General features: G+C 45.8%; 1 protein-coding gene across 4 annotated transcripts in view; it reads right to left on the reverse strand.

Annotated features, from left to right (window-relative positions):
• HERC2 (HECT and RLD domain containing E3 ubiquitin protein ligase 2) overlaps nucleotides 1-19,632 on the reverse strand; it is a 222,288-nt gene that overhangs the window by 176,905 nt on the left and 25,751 nt on the right. For all 4 annotated transcript variants that reach the window (XM_040425137.1, XM_040425134.1, XM_040425136.1 and 1 more), the window contains exons 3-4: nucleotides 9,163-9,277; nucleotides 6,629-6,766 (exon numbers count right to left, since the gene is read on the reverse strand). In XM_040425137.1, coding sequence (XP_040281071.1) covers nucleotides 6,629-6,766; nucleotides 9,163-9,277 — 253 coding nt within the window. The remainder of the gene's footprint in view (nucleotides 1-6,628; nucleotides 6,767-9,162; nucleotides 9,278-19,632) is intronic.

A 19,632-nucleotide genomic window follows, 5' to 3' on the forward strand; every position in this document is an offset into this window, starting at 1 on the left:
TCCCCCAGTTATTAGAAGTGTTCAAGGCGGCGCAACGTGGACTGCCACTAAGTATGAATGAGGCGATCATAGTCGTTATTCCCAAACAGGATAAAGATCCTTCGATGGCAGACTCCCATCGCCCTATTTCCCTACTTCCAGTAGATGTGAAGCTACTAGCGAGAGTGCTAGCTAATAGACTCAATGCAGTGATAACGACGCTTGTGCACACAGATCAGGCAGGATTCATGCCTAATAGGTCGACTGCGGTTAACATTAGACGGCTCTTCCTAAAGATACAAGTTGGTCGGTCTCATGCGTTGAATGCGGCGGTCGCATCTCTTGATGCGGCCAAAGCGTTCGATAGCGTGGAGTGGCGGTACCTGTGGGCTGTGCTCAAGAAAATGGGCTTTGGGACAACCTTTATTTAGTGGATCCAACTTTTATATACTTCCCCCACAGCCAAAGTTAGGGTGAATGGAGCTCTCCCGCGGTCTTTTCATCAGCATAGAGGAACTAGACAGGGGTGCCCTCTATCTCCCCTGCTCTTTGCAGGGAAGCACAGACAGTCAGGGATTTAGCTATGATGAGCTTACAGGAAAAGTGGCTCTTTACGCTGATGACATGCTGCCATTTCTGGATGAGTGGAGCTCCTCTCTTCCGGCAGCCCTGAATATTATAAATGGATTTAGTAACTTGTCGGGATTGTCCACTAACTGGTCCAAGTCTGTATTGATGTTGCTCTCTGATGACAGTGGGAATAGTCATCTCTCGACAGAGGGTTTACAGTTAGTCATGTCTTTTAAATACTTAGGAGTTCATGTCACAACTAATGACAGGGACTATGAAAAACTGAATTTAACCTCACTGTTGCAGAGGTTTCGACAGAAGATAGAGTTGGACAAAACTGCCGCTTTCAGTAATTGGAAGGGTTAATCTGCTAAAAATGAGCTTAATGCTGCAGCTCCTATACCTGCTGCACGATGCACCTATATGGATTCCTGCTCGGTTAATGCCATATTTAGAGATCTAACCTGGAAGAAAGGGGTACCACGTATAAAGCTGGCTACGCTTTGCAGACCAAAAACTGATGGTGGACTTGGGGTTCCAGATCCGTGGATTTATTATCTGGCTGCCCAACTTCAACATCCGAGGGGTTGGGGGATGGAAGATGACCTTGATAAGGCAGGACGGATCACGCGAATCCTGGTAGGGGGTAAAAACTTGATAACAGCACTAGAGGATGGGTCACTGGATACAAAAGGGGACAAACTCCTGATACTTCGAACAATCCATAAGGTATGGTGGAAAGCGAGGAAGGTGGCAGGGATACAGGGCTACACTAAAATTACCCTGATTTGGCCCAATCTCATGTTTGCAGAATTGCATAAAGTATCTAATGTTCAGACCTGGGGACGCTATGGGCTTACACACATACACCAACTCTATGATGGAGGTACTCTGAAAGAGTAGGCTCAATTACAACGAGAGTTCCAACTCCCACACTCCCAATTTTACTTGTACTTGCAGCTTCGACATGCTATCAATTCTCAGGGAAGGGTGAATGAGATGAAGTTGGCCTCCAGACATCTGATCATAGATCTGGCAAGCTCAAAAGGTTCCACTAGCGGTGTCATATCGCTACACTATAACAGTCTTATGGAATCACAACTAAGGGCTTTTTCACACTTGCGTTGTCCGGATCCGGCATGTACTCCACTTGCCGGAATTACACTCCGGATCCGGAAAAACGCAAGTGTACTGAATGTCCAATGCGATCACATGATCCATGCGCTTGGGGCGCCCTGACGTCACTCTGGAGCACCCCGGGAGCCGCACGGACGGTAAGTATGCTGCTCCCCGCTACACTTTACCATGGCTGCCAGGACTTTAGCGTCCTGGCATCCATGGTAACCATTCAGAAAAAGCTAAAGGTCGGCTCCGGCAATGCGCCGAAACGACGTTTAACTTAAGGCTTTCAATGGGCATTAATTCCGGATCCGGCCTTGCGGCAAGTGTTCCGGATTTTTGGCCGGAGCAAAAAGCGCAGCATGCTGCGGTATTTTCTCCGGCCAAAAAACGTTCCGTTCCGGAACTGATGACATCCTGATGCATCCTGAACGGATTTCACTCCATTCAGAATGCATGGGGATAATCCTGATCAGGATTCTTCCGGCATAGAGCCCCGACGACGGAACTCTATGCCGGAAGAAAAGAACGCAGGTGTGAAAGAGCCCTTAAAAAGCAGCCTCTCCGATTGTATGACAAGTGGCGGACAGATATAAATGACTTATCGGAAGAACAGTGGCACACAGTGTTAAGAGGGTCCACTGAGGTAGCGGTGAGCGAAGTGCATAGAATGTCGCAGCTATTGTTGTTGCATAGAGTTTATAGAACTCCGGCCCTTCTGAGAAAGATGGGATATCGATTAGAAGACCTATGTTCCAGATGTGGTGCACCCAATGCTACGCTGATCCATCGCATGTGGAACTGCCCTAGGCTAAGGAGGTATTGGGAGGGAGTGGTAGCCATTAGGGATCGACCGATATAGATTGTTTAGGGCCGATACCGATACTTTGTGAATTTTTAGGCCGATAGCCGATAATTTATACCGATATTCTGGGAATTTTCATTTTTGAGGAAAAAAAAAATTCCTACACAAATCTGCTGAAAATTAATATGTTTATTGTTAACGTGTATTTTTTTTTTTTTTGTAAATCTTTTTCATTTATACTTAATATTTTTTTTTTTGTTTTACTAACTTTTAGCCCCCTTAGGGACTAGAACCCTTGTCCTATTCACCCTGATAGAGCTCTATCAGGGTGAATAGGATCTCACACTCTCCCTGCTGCTCTGTGCTTTGTGCACACAGCAGCATGGAGCTGAACATGGCAGCCAGGGCTTCAATAGCGTCCTGGCTGCCATGATAACCGATCAGAGTCCCAGGATTACACAGCTGGGGCTCCGATCGGAGGAGCAGGGGAGAGGGGATCCTGTGGCCACTGCCACCAATGAGTAAAACTGGGGGGGGGGGGGCGCACCAATGTTTTTACTATTGGGATGGGGATGGGGGGCGCACTGCGCCACCAATGATTAATACTGGGGGGCTTGGGGGGGGGCGCACTGCGCCACCAATGAAGATAAGTCTCTCATTCATATACAGGAGGCGGGAGCTGGCTGCAGAATCACATAGCCGGCTCCCGACCTCTATGAGCGTTAGCTGCGATCCGCGGCACCTAAGGGGTTAACTACCGCGGACCGCAGGTACCGCTCATAGAGGTCGGGAGTCGGCTATGTGATTCTGCAGCCAGCTTCCGCCTCCTGTATATGAATTAATGAAAGACTCATCTTCATTGGTGGCACAGCGGCCACAGCCCCTCCCCTCCTCTTATCTTCTCTCCTCTCATTGGCGGCAGCACAGGGGGAGGGAGACACTGCTTCCTTCTCCCCTGTGCTGCTGAGGGAACACGGAGAGCGCTGAGAGCAGCGCGTTTTGTGTTCCCAATACGTTATCGGTATATCGGCAAAATAGATGCCGATACCGATAAAGTTCAAAATCCTGAATATCGGCAGATAATAATCGGTAAAACTGATAATCGGTCGATCCCTAGTAGCTATACTACGAACAGTGTTTGAGACGCAGATTGAGGGTACCGCAGATTATGTGTACTGGGGTGTGTTGAAATTCCACCATTACCTGCTGAACAAAAATTGGCGATTATTCGCATACTGTATCAAGCACGGAAGGTGATTGCGTACCACTGGGTGGATCAAGACCCTCCTAAAGTTAAGAAACTAGTGAGTAGGGTTCATATCCTACTGCAACTAGAAAGATTTGTGTATCAGAAGAGAAAGAACCTTAAAAAGTTTGAAACGATATGGGGCAGATGGGCGCAACATTATAATATTGTGGATTAACTTAGAGAAAATAGGTGGATCTGTGAACGGGTGGGTGAGTACTCTGCTTTGATCTCGCAAACATATGGGCTAGTGTGATAATGTACTCGAGTAGCATATTTCTAACAATGCAGTTATAAGTACAATATGGATGGTGGGTGTGTACATTCTGGTTTAATGCTGAATTTATGCCTGGAAAAGAACCGGATGGATATGCCTATACTCTCCATGTTGGGACTTTTCCTACCAGAGACTTTTGGATGTCTTCTCCTTTGATCCGGGATATTCGGGACCTGAGGTGGGGTGGGGGGGACCGTTTGTCTTCTTTATTTGTTGAAAAAGTGTTCAATAAAAATAATCTTCGTTTAGAAGTGAGAGTGAGGCTACTTTCACGCTAGAGTTAATAGTTTCTGCCTTTGAGATCAGTCATAGGATCTCAATACCGGAGAAAAACGTAACTGAACAGAACGGAATGCTCCAAAATGTATTCCGTTCCGTTCTGCAGTTTTCTTTCCGTCATGGGATGCGGAGCAAAATGGATCCGTCATAACCCACAATGCACGTCAATGGGGACGGATCCGTTTTCTCTGACACAATCGAAAACGGATCCTTCTCCCATTGACTTTCAACGGAGTTCATGACGGATCCGTCTTGGGTATGTTAAAGATAATACAACCGGATCCGTTCATAATGGATGCAGATGGTTGCATTATCGGTAACGGAAGCGTTTTTTTTGCTGAGCCCTGCCGGATCCAGCAAAAACGCTAGTGTGAAAGTAGGCTTAGGCCTCATTCACACGTCAGTGATTGCCATCAGTGATTTAGAGCTAAAACCAGGATTGAAGCCTCCACAGACATAAGGTATAAGGGAAAGATCCGCACCTGTTCTGTGTTTAGAGCCGCACCTGGTTTTGGCTCAGAATCACTGATGGAAATCACTGACCAAACACTGACATGTGAATGAGGCTTTACAGGGAGAGAGCTACAGCACAAAGGGCACAAGGGCGCTCCACACAAACTGAGAAAGCACACGCCCCTTGAGATGTGAGCAATAATTGGAGCAATGAATGTGGAGATCTCTGGATCCATGTGAGGTACAGGGCTGGTTCTAGCTTTGTTAGAAAAGATAGAGATATATATATATGTCTGATTTTCATTTTTACATTAATTATGGAGGATAACCCCTTTAAGGAGCTTCTCCCACCCTATGATATTCCATCACTACGGTTCTTCTCCGGCTGCTTGTACATTGCCAGGGTACACGTGACGCTATATTTTCTCTAAAATGTGGCCTCTTCATCCTAAATGTCATGGAGGTTCTAGCCATCACATAGTGGCAGCAGGTCCTAGCAACAGGCCATCACTCACTATGCTTCAAAACCCCATTCAGAGAGAACCTGTCACAACTCCTGTCGTTTTAGTAAGTAATTGCATCCCACATGAAATGGCAGTAATGGAGAATCTATTCTTATTCTGTTTTAATCTTCCTTTATTATTCCTATCAGAAATGTATGACTAGATGGTATTACCATTTGGGGTCATGCTGTCCCTGCACAGGGACACTGACTAATCAGTGCTGCCAGTGGCAAGACTCTGCAGGGACACGCTATTTTTAACAATAACACCAAGTCAGCAACTTATTCATATATGTATAGTAGGAATAATAGAGGAACGTCACAACATACACTTTCCAGAATGGTCACTGCAACTAAAACACACATCAGGAGAGGTGAAAGGTCCTCTTTACATGCATAAATGACCATTTAAACTGTAGTTCTCCTCAGAAAACTATACATCAATCTGCTCCGCTCCTTCTGATCTATAACATACTGCCTGCAGCTCAGACACTATGTTCAATGTGACAGGTTCCCTTTAAATTTTCTAGCATTGTCCTGCAAGTCTATCAGCAGAATGCAAGAAAGCAGAGCACAGGTCACCAATAGATGGAACGTGCAAAATGATATCGTGGGGACAAAGTCCCTAGACCTGGATTTGCTGACTTACATGAGAACAATATTGGTGTCTTCTGAAGAGGATTAAAAGCACAGAAATTTAAGATTTTGGGTTTTCTAACATTCAACACTTCTTTTTTTTTTTTTTACAATTTACAGTCTTTTACTAGAGTAAATGATAACTGGATCTACTCCAGCTCCTCCAGAGGGCTTTTTACTAAGACTGACATATGAAACGCTGGTCTTTAGTAAATGACCACCAAGATGTAAATACTTGCGGATGACTAATTTTTATTGTCGAAAATCGCAAATTTTCTATAACCGTCTAGTAGCGAGCAATATTTTGACTTTGAAAGGGGTATTCCCATCACATATAATGGGGGCATATTGCTAGGCCCCATAGAAATGAAGAGGGCGGCTGCACATGCGCAGTGCACCCTCCATTCATTTCCCCGCTCTGTTCTCGTTGTAGGTGCTATCAATGGGGGCAAATCCTAGTGATATGCCCCCATTGTCTGAGATGGCAAAACGCCTTTAAGCTCTTTACCATGTGACTGCAATTTCAACTTCATCTCTACATCGAATTTTCTTCTAATGTATACATCAAACAGGGGCATAAAAAGGGATGTGAACTCACCCCTACTGCCAAGCCTACCTCAGTAAGTATAGAAAGTTATTCACGATGAAAATGATAGGATCAGACAAGTAAAAATGCAACAGGTCCGATCCTTGCTTGCCTCATTATCAATTGACATGGAGACGGCCTATGGCCCATCAGGAAACCTTCAGATAAGTCCTTACCTGGTGGTCTGCTCCAGACCCAGTTGTCCATAAGAGTTTTGGCCTTGTAGTTTGGTATTGGCATTTCATCTTCCTCTTTTTTCTCCCGCTCATTCTGATCGTCCTTTTTGGAGCCTGCTTGGGCTTCATTTACTTCATCTGGAGGACATGATTTTACACAAGAGAACCACACGTTAGTTTTGTAGCCCAACAGCCTTTCCCAGGCATTTCACACAGAATCGCAGCGAATGGCCATGAATAGCAGCAACCTACCGACTTCATTTACTAATCCTAATGACCAGAGGTCGCACTACATTTCCCCTGAAGAGTAAAAATACTCCTCTTACTATTTCTGAGGAGCCGGGGAGGGGTACAAAGGTTGTAGTAATTTGTATCTATAATACGCAGGTCCACATAACGTTACGAGGCTGCTATCTATGCAGGGAAACCATTACCAGTACTATACTACTCTAAATTTATCTCACAGAGGACCGAATCCCTACATTTCTTGAGGCACCAAATCTGTTACGCAGGGACCGGAGCAGTAGAGCTGAAGAACTGAAGAGGGAGGCAGGGAGCAGTGGTGGCCTGGTGGCAGGGGGTGGCTTGTGGCACTGGCTAGTGGGGTGAATACACAGGAGGCAATTATAGCCCAGTGATAAAATACACACTATATTGGACTGTTGCACCGTATGGCTCTGTACTTTATATCTGTGAGCACTTTGGCTGTCACTATAAGAACAAGACTTATCCGTTTTGCGGTACGCGAATCACGGATGCGGCCCACCTGTAATCCGCATTTTTTTGCAGACCTATTGACTTCAGTCCACCAGAAAAGGACTTGCTCTATCTTTTGCTGCACGGAGATGCGGATAGCACACGGATCCATATTTTGCGCATCTACAATTTGCAGATCGAGTCGTGTGCACGAGGTCTAATGCGGACAATATGGTTGTCACTATATCTGGGACAATCTATTGCCTATCTACCGATCCTCCTTGTTTATTTCTGGAGTCTCCCTATAAACAGAAGCCCTCTTAGACCCCAGCAGAACGTAATGGTAGCATTTCCTGGGAGGGCACTGTTTATGGGGGTACACTCTCTAGCCATAGGTGAAGGTGAGAACACTCTTATGTGGGCATTGGTGGCAAAGGCACAATGTGGCTATACTAGCGTGGTGTAAGAGGAGGAGGGCATGCTGGGACTTGTGGTCCTACATAACCTGGACACACGTCTGCCACTCTCTCGCTTTCAGGGTGGCCAGCAGAGGATCCTTCCTGCCTTTCTCCTGGCACTTCGGTCAACGGACGGCACTGGTGTGGGGTGCTCCAATGAAAGGCGCTGCTGCAAGTGCTCAGCGCGCAGAGGCAGGGGGCGCGACAGGGGGACTGAATAGTCTGGCAGCCCGGCGAAACTGCCACATCAGCAGCCTCCTCACTGATAAACAAAGCTCCTTACTGTATGGAGCTTTCAGTCCCAGCACTCATTATCGGCAGGGATAACATATCCTGGAGAACACAAACAAATCAACCCTTCAGTAGTCAGTGGCCTCAGAATGTGGCCACCTAACAACAAGGTGTCAGCCGATTGCCAACTTTCAGATCTATTGTCAAGGCGCAGATGGTTAGACTGATTATAGCAGACGTGGATGACTGGCTTTAGGGTCCATTCACACGTCCGCAACGTGTTTTGCGGATCCGCACAACAGCAATGTGCATTCCGCATTTTGCAGACCGCACATTGCCGGCACTAATAGAATATGCCTGTTCTTGTCTGCAATTGCGGACAAGAACAGGACATGGTTTTTTTTGTTTTTTTCGGGAATGGAATTGCGCACGGTAAACTGTGATGCCCCGGCCCGACTGTGCTCATTCAATGCGCACGCGTCGATATTGCGTTCATCGGCGCATGCGCGGGATTACGGACGGGAGGAGGGAGGTTAGAGCAGAAACTAAGGGTGGGCAGACGCGGCGGAGGGGGAGTGGCTTCGTATGAAAATGACCCAGGGGCCTGGGCACCGGCCGTTGTAACGCCGCCCCTGGGCACCTTCACAGCCTCATTTGCATGCGGATTAAAAGTGTTTTTCTGCAGAAAGATGATAGCAAGGAGCAAACGGTAAGCACCGTTCTAATAGGGGGGATGCCGTGGACATAACACTGTTATTACGTTAATACGGTGAATCTGCGTGAAAGACTCCCTTTAAAATCATTGCTAAAAATCATAAATTAACATGACATCTTAAAAATGTATGTTTGGCATGTAGAGAGGAGCCTTGTCCAGTCATCAGCAAAGAACGGGAAGCCAGAAGGTCATCGAAAAGACAGACAGACAGACATATAGGTATAGGGATCAAGAAAAGAAAAGGAGAAGGTAGAGCGGAGGTGTTGCGCTGGAGGTCTCAGTGCCTGAATGTAAGAAATGATAGAACTTCTCACACTAAAGACATTGTAATAGCCATATTTCCCAAGAGATGGTCTGTCAGACAGCTTTAAGAAGAATGTGTCAACTCCCTTGAAGAGGACACGCGAATAAGATGCTGAGATGACCTTCCTCACCTTTTCTGGATGGAAGATCTCCAGTCTGGCTGCATTCAGTTCCCATGTAAACAATCTCCCCGTCTTTCACCATTTCGTTCCACAGACTGCAGAACCCATCTCGTGTGAAGGCAAGCTGCAATGTACAAAAAAAGAAGGTTATGCCATACAATTACCTCTGATCACCGCCATTGCAGCCTGCACCTGCTCTGAAGCCAAGGACTCATGGACATACTAAGGGCATGAGGTACATGGTGCTGTAGATTTACCACAGACTTTACCCAGTGCAGAATCATAAATTGACGTGCTGTAAATTTTCAATTGTATTCCGTAACGAGTTTTTACACCCCGTATAGATGAGATTTGTTTGACTCTCATACAAGTTGATGATACTGTCAAACGGAGTAGAATTTTCTGCCTGCATTTCCAAGGTGGAAAACCCGCAGCAAATAATGTCTCGTGTGGACGTACAGTACCCTTAGGCCCCTTTCACACAGGCGAGAATTCCGTGCGGGTGCAATGCGTGAGGTGAACGCATTGCGCCCGCACTGTATCCGGACCTATTCACTTCAATAGGGCTGTTCAGATAAGCAGTGATTTTCACGCATCACTTGTGCGTTGCGTGAAAATCGCAGCATGTTCTATATTCTGTGTTTTTCACGCAACAGAGGCCCCATAAACATGAATGGGGATGCGTGAAAATCTCAAGCATCCGCAAGCAAGTGAGGATGCAATGCGATTTTCACGCATGGTTGCTAAGGAGACGAGGGATGAGTTACCCGGGACCTCATTTAACTTTATTATTTTCTATTATAACATGGTTATAATGGAAAACAATAGCATTCTTTAATTTAGAATGCTAAATAAAAGGGCCATTGTGGGGTAAAAAAATAAAATAAAAAAATAGTAACTCTCCTCATCCACTTGATTGCGCATCCGGGCTAGTCTTCTTTCTTCTTCTTGCAGGACCTGGCTGGAAAGGGACCTTTGGTGATGTCATCGCGCTCACCACGTGATGAGCACGGTGACGTCAGCGCAGGTCCTGCTGAATGAAGATGAACTATCTTCATTCAGCAGGACCAGGACCTGCGCTGACGTCACCGTGCTCATCACGTGGTGAGCGCGATGACATCACCAAAGGTCCCTTTCCAGCCAGGTCCTGCAAGAAGAAGAAAGAAGACTAGCCCGGATGCGCAATCAAGTGGATGAGGTGAGTTAAATTTTTTTTATTTTTTTTTAACCCCACAATGGCCCTTTTACTTAGCATTCTGTATTAAAGAATGCTATTATTTTCCATTATAACCATGTTATAATGGAAAATAATAAAATATACAGAACACCAATCCCAAACACGAACTTCAGTGAAGAAGTCCAGGTTCGGGTCTGGGTACCACAGTCAGTTTTTTATCACACGCGTGCAAAACGCATTGCACCCGCGCGATAAAAACTGAACATCGGAACGCAATCAAAACTGACTGCAATTGTATACCTACTAGCACGATTTTCCCTGATCGCAGACGCTACCCATCCGGACCTAATCCGGACACGCTCGTCTGCAAGGGGACTTCGACATCCTAACGTGGGGATAAAAGTCTTTCTGCTCAGTGCATAGAAGTACTGCAGTGGTGACAGACGTTGTGATCATGCAGGCGCACGTAATGTCATAATTCTGAGCGTTTATTAAAAGAACATAAAAATAGATACCTAAATAGAAGAGAATAAAATGGATCTTTCAATCCCTATAAAAGACCGGTAGGAATTAAACACTATTTTATATGTGCGAAAAACCCACTTGAAAACTAAAACCTTACACAGTGAAGTGAGAGCTTGCAAGTAACAAGGCAAAAAAATAAATATGCTGCATCCCGAAGGTCAAAATAAGAAGTGTCCTACCTATGAAACTGGCTGACTTGTTACATGTGCACTTGGCATCTGAAGCCATCTGTTGGTCCCATGTTCATATGTGCCTGCATTGTTAAAGGGGTTGTCCACTTAATTTATATTGATGGCCTATCCTCAGGATAGGTCATCAATATCAGATCGGCAGAGGGCCGACTCCTGGCACCTCTGATCAGCTGTTTGAAGAGAAAGCAGAGCTCCTACAAGCGCTGCCAACTCTTCACCGTTACCTGTTTGTCGTCACAACTGCAGCAGCGAGCAGTGTGATTAGAGCTAAGCCATACTATTCGCTTTACTTGAACAGGAAGGAGCCGTCCCATAGAAGTGGATGGGGACGAAGTAGTTGTAAATACACCTACTCATCGCTGCGGTTGCGACGAGGGAGAAGGTAAACCATGAAGAAACGGCAGCCCTCTTATGAGAGCTGCCTGCTCTTGAAACTGATTGGCCAGTGTGATGGAGTGGGAGCCCCGCCGATCTGATATTAATGACCTATCCTGAGGATAGGTGTCACTCATAATGGGAAGGCGATAACACCAGAATACACACAGAAGGGAATAGACCAGAATCTAGGCCTCAAAGCTAAGAAAGAGGGCTGGTGACCTCCTAGGAATTCCTAGACCTCTCCCCGACTCCTGCCAGTATGAGTAGACCCAGAAAGACTCATACACCAGAACCTTAGCCCTGGAAGCCCTAGGAACGGTGGCAGGGAATGAGACTACTGGTTACTACTGAAGGAACCACTGTCTCCCTGAGGCCTAGAAAACAACACACACTAGCAAACAACAAAATGCAAAACTGAATGCACTTCTCTTAAAAGAAGAATGGAGGAGCAGGAGATCCAAAGGAACAACACTCCAGCTCAACCGCATGGTAAGCAGTGTGAGTCAGGACTAAATAGAGCCTCAGTAATGACCACAATTTGCACCTGACGAGAAGTGTGGTCATTACTAAACAACAACACTGCAAGGTGAGAACAGAGAGACTGTCAGATAACCTCACGTGCCGTCAGTCTCTCAGATCTTCTCACCTCTGTCATGGGAGGGACAATGACAATAGGTCATCAATATAAAAATAGCAGACAGCCCCTCTAAAAATAAATAAATTATTAAGTTTTAATACATGCAAATGAACCACTGGGAGCGACGAGGGCGTTGCCATTACACCTAGAGGCTCTGCTCTCTCTGCAACTGCTGCGTCCTCTCCATTGTGATTGATAGGACCAGGCAGTGAAAAGGTCATGCCTGAAGAGCAGTATATGTTTTTCCTTCGTGCATCTCCTTATTGTAGGAAAAACAAGTGTGCATAGAGAATGACACTGTATGGCCAAGGCTTATGGAAACTGTGACTGAACCGTCCAGTTGATAGACAAGTAATAATGGTGAAAGAACGGATTTTAATTTTTCCTGACGAGAACTTGTCATTCAGGCCATGAACTGAAAAAGCCATCACAACACACTGAAGCATGTCACTGAACTGTGTACGCATACAGTGTCTGCTATTGTGAAAGAAGCAGCTACCCGACACCATCAGAGCAGCCGGTCAGCTGAGAAGGTTGTTTACTACGACTGGAAATAGAATACAGTGAAAGACCCCCGCAAATTTAAACCTACAACAAATGGGCTTTTCCTTCTAACCCATGGTACATTTTCCAAATGGGTACTGTGTATCAATACCCACATGTATGATCCAGCCATTTCTAGCATGGTTATGATGCAATCAAAGAGAAACAAATTTTGAGTGGAATTTTGTCTACCAGCTAAATGCACTAAAATCTGCATATCCATCTATTAGTTGTGTTGAGTTATGGAGACCACCTTGAACGTCCTGAAGGATGAGAGCTGCTGGGACCTCCTTGAACATCCTGGAGATCATGAGCTGCAGAGACCTGCAACTAGTGCTGGAAGACCACAGTCTGGTAGTGACCGTGTTATGGTCTGGGGGAATGTTTTTGTGGCATTCTCTGGGCCCTCTCATCCATGTGGAAAGTATTCTCAACTCATTTGGATATGAATCCATCCTTGCAGACCACATACATCTGTACATGTCGACTGTCTTCCCGAGGAGGGATGGGATCTTCCAGCAAGACAATGCAACATGTCACACAGGTAGAAAAGTCCGATATTGGTTAGAGGAGCATGACCAAAACTTCCAAGTAGCACCCTGGCCCCCTAATTCCCCAGACTTGAACCAAACTGTGCATCTGTGGGACCACCTTTATCGTTGTGTTCGCTCTATGGATCCTCACCCACACACCCTCCAACAGTTGTGGGATGCACTGCAGTACATCCTACCAGGACCTTATTGTGCCCGTCCATGCTGCACTTGGTGGTCACTCTGGATATTCGTGCTGGTGGTCATAATAATGTGAAACATCAGCAAGTATGTCCTTGCAGATTCTGTGGAAACAAAGTCCAGAGAAAGAACAGACAAAAATATTCTGCCAATCTAGTACGAGGACTATTTTTATCCCATGCTGGATTAGCAGGATTTCCAGTCCACGCTGTGCCATCTTTTACTGTATTATCACCTCCCAATACTGACAGCAGGGCAGCTGTACTGCATTTACTTCATAACATTAAGGATTTTCAGGAACGCTCTCATGCGTGCTGCTTGAGAGCGTTCATCACCTGGATAGGTCATCAGTATCTGATTGGCAGGGGTCCGACACTCGGGACCTCCGTCGATCAGCTGTTTGAGAAGGCACAGGCCTTCTCCAGCTTGGACATCATGTACATTGGTCACATGGGCCAGGTGAAGCTTAGCCCCACTGAAGTGCATGGGGCTGAGCTGCAATACCAAAAACAGCCACTATACAATGTATGGCGCTGGGCTTGGTCAGTAGAGAGAAGGCCGCAGCGCTACTGTGAGTACTGGTGCCTTCTCAAACAGTTGATCGGCAGGGGTCCCAGATGTCAGACCCCCACCAATCAGATCCTCAGGATAGGTCGAGAGTAGAAAAGTCTCGGCATACCCTTTTAATGAATTGTGCCCAATGTATCCAGGTCACGTCAGTTCATCACACATGTGGAAACGGTCTGATAAATACTGCCTGTGTGAACCAGATAAGCCTCATCAGCCGTACCGTACACCAACACTAAGGTCAGCAACGCAGAGAAAACATTACGGGTTGTTTTTTCTTTCTAATTTTGACTTTTGAAAAAGGCATTGACTCTTTATAATCAGGTTTGTATGAAGGGTCATATGTCACAACTGTAAAGTAAAAAAAAAAAAAAAAAAAAAAAAAAAATTGCAAACTCTACTTGTGCAAAAATATAAACCTTTTTGCCCTTTTTCTCTTGCGGTCATCATTATTTAAAGAAATGAGTGGGGCGTAGTGGGAGGGGCAGGGTTTCCCAAGATAATTACTATAAGTTTTGGCATAAATCATAGCTGACATCATAGCCTCCAAAATTTAAAGGGGAGTTCCCATTTTTTATTGATTGGTGGAGGTCAGCCTGCTTTAGGGTAGCCGCACAGATAAAGTGGAATGGCTTTGTGAAGGGGATGGGGTCTAGTCTGCTTTTGCAGGAGAAACAAGGGTATCAGAAATTCTCCTTACAGCCACAGATAGGTCTGCTGTGAGGTTTGTGAGACAGAAGGAGGAAGTGACTGAAACAATGCCATGTCCAAAAAGGCAGTTAAAGGGGTAATGTAATCATTTATTGTAAAATGTGAAACTCCGTCACCGTATTGTATATGTCAATCTTCTAACAAGGTTAGTAAGTAACCCTTTAAAACGCTGAACAAGCAGCAGATTAAGGGGTCAATTATGACAGAAAAAGATGGCAACAGTGCGTTTACAGCACACAAAAGGGGGTCCACGTTTCCTGCCCAGGGAGGGTTATCACCCTGCAAATGCTTCCACATTTTGTATTTTAATGTTCAATAAAAAGAAAAAAAAAAAAAAGAAAAATGGCCAACAGGAGTTTTCTAGAGCTCATTGTATTTTTTGCACAATGGGATAAAGGCGGCAGAATGGTGACACATAAGGGACAGTGATGGCATACAGGAGGTAGAATGGTGACACGTAAGGGACAGTGATGGCAGGAGGCAGAATGGTGACACATAAGGGACAGTGATGGCAGGAGGCAGAATGGTGACACATAAGGGACAGTGATGGCATACAGGAGGCAGAATGGTGACACGTAAGGGACAGTGATGGCATACAGGAGGTAGAATGGTGACACGTAAGGGACAGTGATGGCAGGAGGCAGAATGGTGACACATAAGGGACAGTGATGGCAGGAGGCAGAATGGTGACACATAAGGGACAGTGATGGGAGGAGGCAGAATGGTGACACATAAGGGACAGTGATGGCAGGAGGCAGAATGGTGACACATAAGGGACAGTGATGGCAGGAGGCAGAATGGTGACACAAGGGACAGTGATGGCATACAGGAGGCAGAATGGTGACACGTAAGGGACAGTGATGGCATACAGGAGGTAGAATGGTGACACGTAAGGGACAGTGATGGCAGGAGGCAGAATGGTGACACATAAGGGACAGTGATGGCAGGAGGCAGAATGGTGACACATAAGGGACAGTGATGGCATACAGGAGGCAGAATGGTGACACGTAAGGGACAGTGATGGCATACAGGAGGCAGAGCGGTGACAGCAGACGGTGATGGCATAAAGGAGGCAGAATGGTGACACGTAAGGGACAGTGATGGCATACAGGAGGCAGAATGGTGACACACAGAGGACAGTGATGGCATAAAGGAGGCAGAGCGGTGACACACAGGGGACGGTGATGGCACACAGGAGGCAGAATGGTGACACATAGGGGAAAGTGATGGCACACAGGAGGTAGAATGGTGACACAGGGGACGGTGATGACATACAGGAGGCAGAATGGTGACACAGGGGACGGTGATGGCATACAGGAAGCAAAGCGGTAATACATAGGGGACAGTGATGGCATACGGGGACAGGGTGGTGACACACCAAAGATAGTGACAGCATACAGGGGACAGGGTGGTGCCATACTGGCTATAACGACAGTATATAGGTGGCAGAATGGTGGCATCCAGGTGGTAGAGTGATGGCATATTAGAGCACAGAGTTTTCTAGAGCCTGTAGTATTTTTTTCCACAGCTTTTTTGAGAGTGTATACGATAAATCGGCATATAACTGCTCATTAATGCATTATGGCCCATTTTGAATGCATGGTAGTATGGGATAATACCATAGAACAAAGTTCTCCAGGATTTAACAACTGATAATCAGATCAATGGAGGTCCAGCACCTCACACCCCCACCAATCATCATTTCGGAAGTATCTCTGGTACAGGAAATGGCCTCTGCGACTACACAGCTCCCTCCATTGTGTGGTGGACGGAGTGGGTTACTGCAGCGCTGTCCCTACTAAAGTCCCTATTCTGAGAGGAAGATGAGAAAACATTCCCTTTGGGTCAAACGAGAGACCTTTGTCTGAAATAGATTCAGAGAGCCCCTAGTACAATATTCCCGCTAAATTTAGAAAACACAAATCCTCATACTAACTGGATTCAGAGTCCCTAGCGCTAAATAAAGAAAGGCTATTGAAAAATCCCCACGGTTCGACTGTTCACAATATAACAGGGCGTAAAGTAAAGTACAGTGCTACTGACATTTATCAAGACAGGAGTTCCCAAAGGCCAGGCTTGATCTGGGCGCCAGAAACTGAAGACTACACCAGCCAGGAGCTGGCATACGTTAAAGTAAGGGCTCTTTCACACTTGCGTTGTCCGGATCCGGCGTGTACTCCATTTGCCGGAATTACACACCGGATCCGGAAAAACGCAAGTGAACTGAAAGCATTTGAAGACGGATCCATCTTCAAAATGCGTTCAGTGTTACTATGGCACCCAGGATGCTATTAAAGTCCTGGTTGCCATAGTAGTAGAGGGGAGCGGGGGAGCAGTATACTCCGTGCAGGATACAGTCCGTGCAGCTCCCGGGGCGCTCCAGAATGACGTCAGAGCGCCCCATGCGCATGGATGACGTGTCCAATGCGACACGTCATCCATGCGCGTGGGGCGCCCTGACGTCACTCTGGAGCACCCGGGGAGCCGCACGGACGGTAAGTATACTGCTCCCCACTACACTTTACCATGGCAAACAGGACTTTAGCGTCCTGGCAGCCATGGTAACCATTCAGAAAAAGCTAAACTACGGATCCGGTAATGCGCCGAAACGACGTTTAGCTTAAGGCCGGATCCGGATTAATGCCTTTCAATGGGCATTAATTCCGGATCCGGCAAGTGTTCAGGATTTTTGGCCAGAGCAAAAAGCGCAGCATGCTGCAGTATTTTCTCCGGCCAAAAAACGTTCCGGTCCTGAACTGAAGACATCCTGATGCATCCTGAACGGATTTCTCTCCATTCAGAATGCATTAGGATAAAACTGATCAGGATTCTTCCGGCATAGAGCCCCGACGACGGAACTCTATGCCGGAAGAAAAGAACAACGCAAGTGTGAAAGAGCCCAATCTGGTGGGTCAGTCTAAGCCCCGCCCCTTTAGAAAAGAGGCAAGAAGCTTCAAAGGTCACAAATTATTAAGCATATATGGCGTTTGCCAAAATTTTCGACTTTTATGCCACTATTGCATTAGTAAATTCCCCTCTCTGTGTCCAATTACCATATTTAAATAGTATAGACCTGCCATGACTCTTCAGGAGGATAGCAAAGGTGAAGAGTTTAGAAGAGAATGTATATAGAAAAGGGGAGATAGGATTTAAAAGGGTTGTCTCACTTCAGCAAGTGGCATTTATCATGTAGAGAAAGTTAATACAAGGCACTTACTAATGTATTGTTATTGTCCATATTGCTTCCTTTGCTGGCTGGATTCATTTTTCCATTACATAATACACTGCTCGTTTCTATGGTTACGACCACCCAGCAATCCAGCAGTGGTGGTCGTACTTGCGCACTATAGGAAAAAGTGCATGCCTATGTGCGGTCCCACAGTCCCAGCGTTTTTTTTATAGTGTGCAACCATGACCACCACTGATGGATTACTGGGTGGTCGTAACCCCTGAATACAAGCAGTGTATAATGCAAAAAAATGAATCCAGCCAGCAAAGGAAGCAATATAGACCATCATAACACATTAGTAAATGCCTTGTATTAACTTTGTCTACATGATAAAAAACCATTTGCTGAATTAAGACAACCCCTTTAGAGGGCTTTTATTGGTTTTTTTTTACAGAAACCGCGTCATTCTGGTTTCTGCGCCACTTTTGCTGTTGCAGCTTGGCATCATTTATTTACATGGAGCTCGGCTGTAATTCCAGAAATGTCCCAAAGACAAGAGGGCCGCCGCTTCTGTAAGAGTGTCTCTTTCCCTAATAATCTGAGCAACTCATTTCAAGGGATTTTCCTGCAATCAGGTAAAAATTGGCTAAAAGATTGAATGCCTTAAAATGAAAACAAACATTACTCCTCTGAGATTCTGCACCGCTCCAGTTCTCCCAACCAGCCCTTGCTGCAGGAACAATGAGCCAATCACTGACCTCAGTAGTCTTATGTTGTACGTAGCTGAGGCCAGTGATAGGCTGCAGCAGTTATATGGGTCAACGGGCATATCATAGCTGGAGCAAAGTCCACAGCTGCGTAGTTGTAGAAGTGTGTGGGGGGAGGGGGGGGTCAAGTGAGTGGTTCTTTTATTGTAAGGTATTCGCATTCCTAATTAGAAGCATTTTTTTTATTATTATTATTTTTTATATTAATGATTAATATACAAAGAAACGTCCCACAAGCCAGATGTAGATCTGAAGGGTGACTCATTCTGCATAGTAAACTGATTTACTTGTTGAAAGAATGGCCGTGTGCAGTCATGGGGAAGATTTACACTGGCTACTAACAGGATGTCTGCCAGGATCTTACTTCCAGCAAACTATAGTGTAGGAAATGGGTTTTTTCCAGCAGCAAAGACCAGTATATGGGTCATAAAACAGCGAGCGAGTCTATTGCGGGAATCTCGCTCCGTGTGCGAGTGTGATCCTCCGCTCTGGACTTGCAGGAGCGCACGGCGTTATCATGATTTATAATGCTATGTGTCTCTGCATGGCCTTTTTTCCACAGAATCATAGTGACATAAAGCTGTCAGTAGGATTCTGTAGAAATAAGGTCAAGCAGAGACATGCGCTCCTGTAAGTCCAGAGCGGAGGATCACACTCTCACACGGACGGAGCGTGATTCCCGCAATGGACTCGCTCGTGTGAAACAGCCCTAAAGGGATTATCCAGTTTCTAATCATTACTTAGGCTACTTTCACACTTGCATTGCATTTAGCCTGTACATCGCCGATATACCTCAAACTAGATCGAGGAAGTTTGGATACGCCGATGACTGGGTACTGGCAACAAGAAGCACATCAGTGGAAACAACAGAAGAAATCCTAACAGCCGCCCTAAAAGTGCTGGGAGAATAGTTTAAAAAAAAATTAATTAAAATATGGAGACTCCAACCAAATTTCACTAAAACGGAAGTAACCTGTTTCCACCTTAATAACAAATGAGCTAATAGAGAACTTAATATACAATTTGAAAACACCTCTCTAAAGCACAACCAAACACCTAAAGACCTAGGTGTAACCCTAAATA

Source organism: Bufo bufo, chromosome 3 (assembly GCF_905171765.1).
Source record: "Bufo bufo chromosome 3, aBufBuf1.1, whole genome shotgun sequence".
NCBI lineage: Eukaryota > Metazoa > Chordata > Amphibia > Anura > Bufonidae > Bufo > Bufo bufo.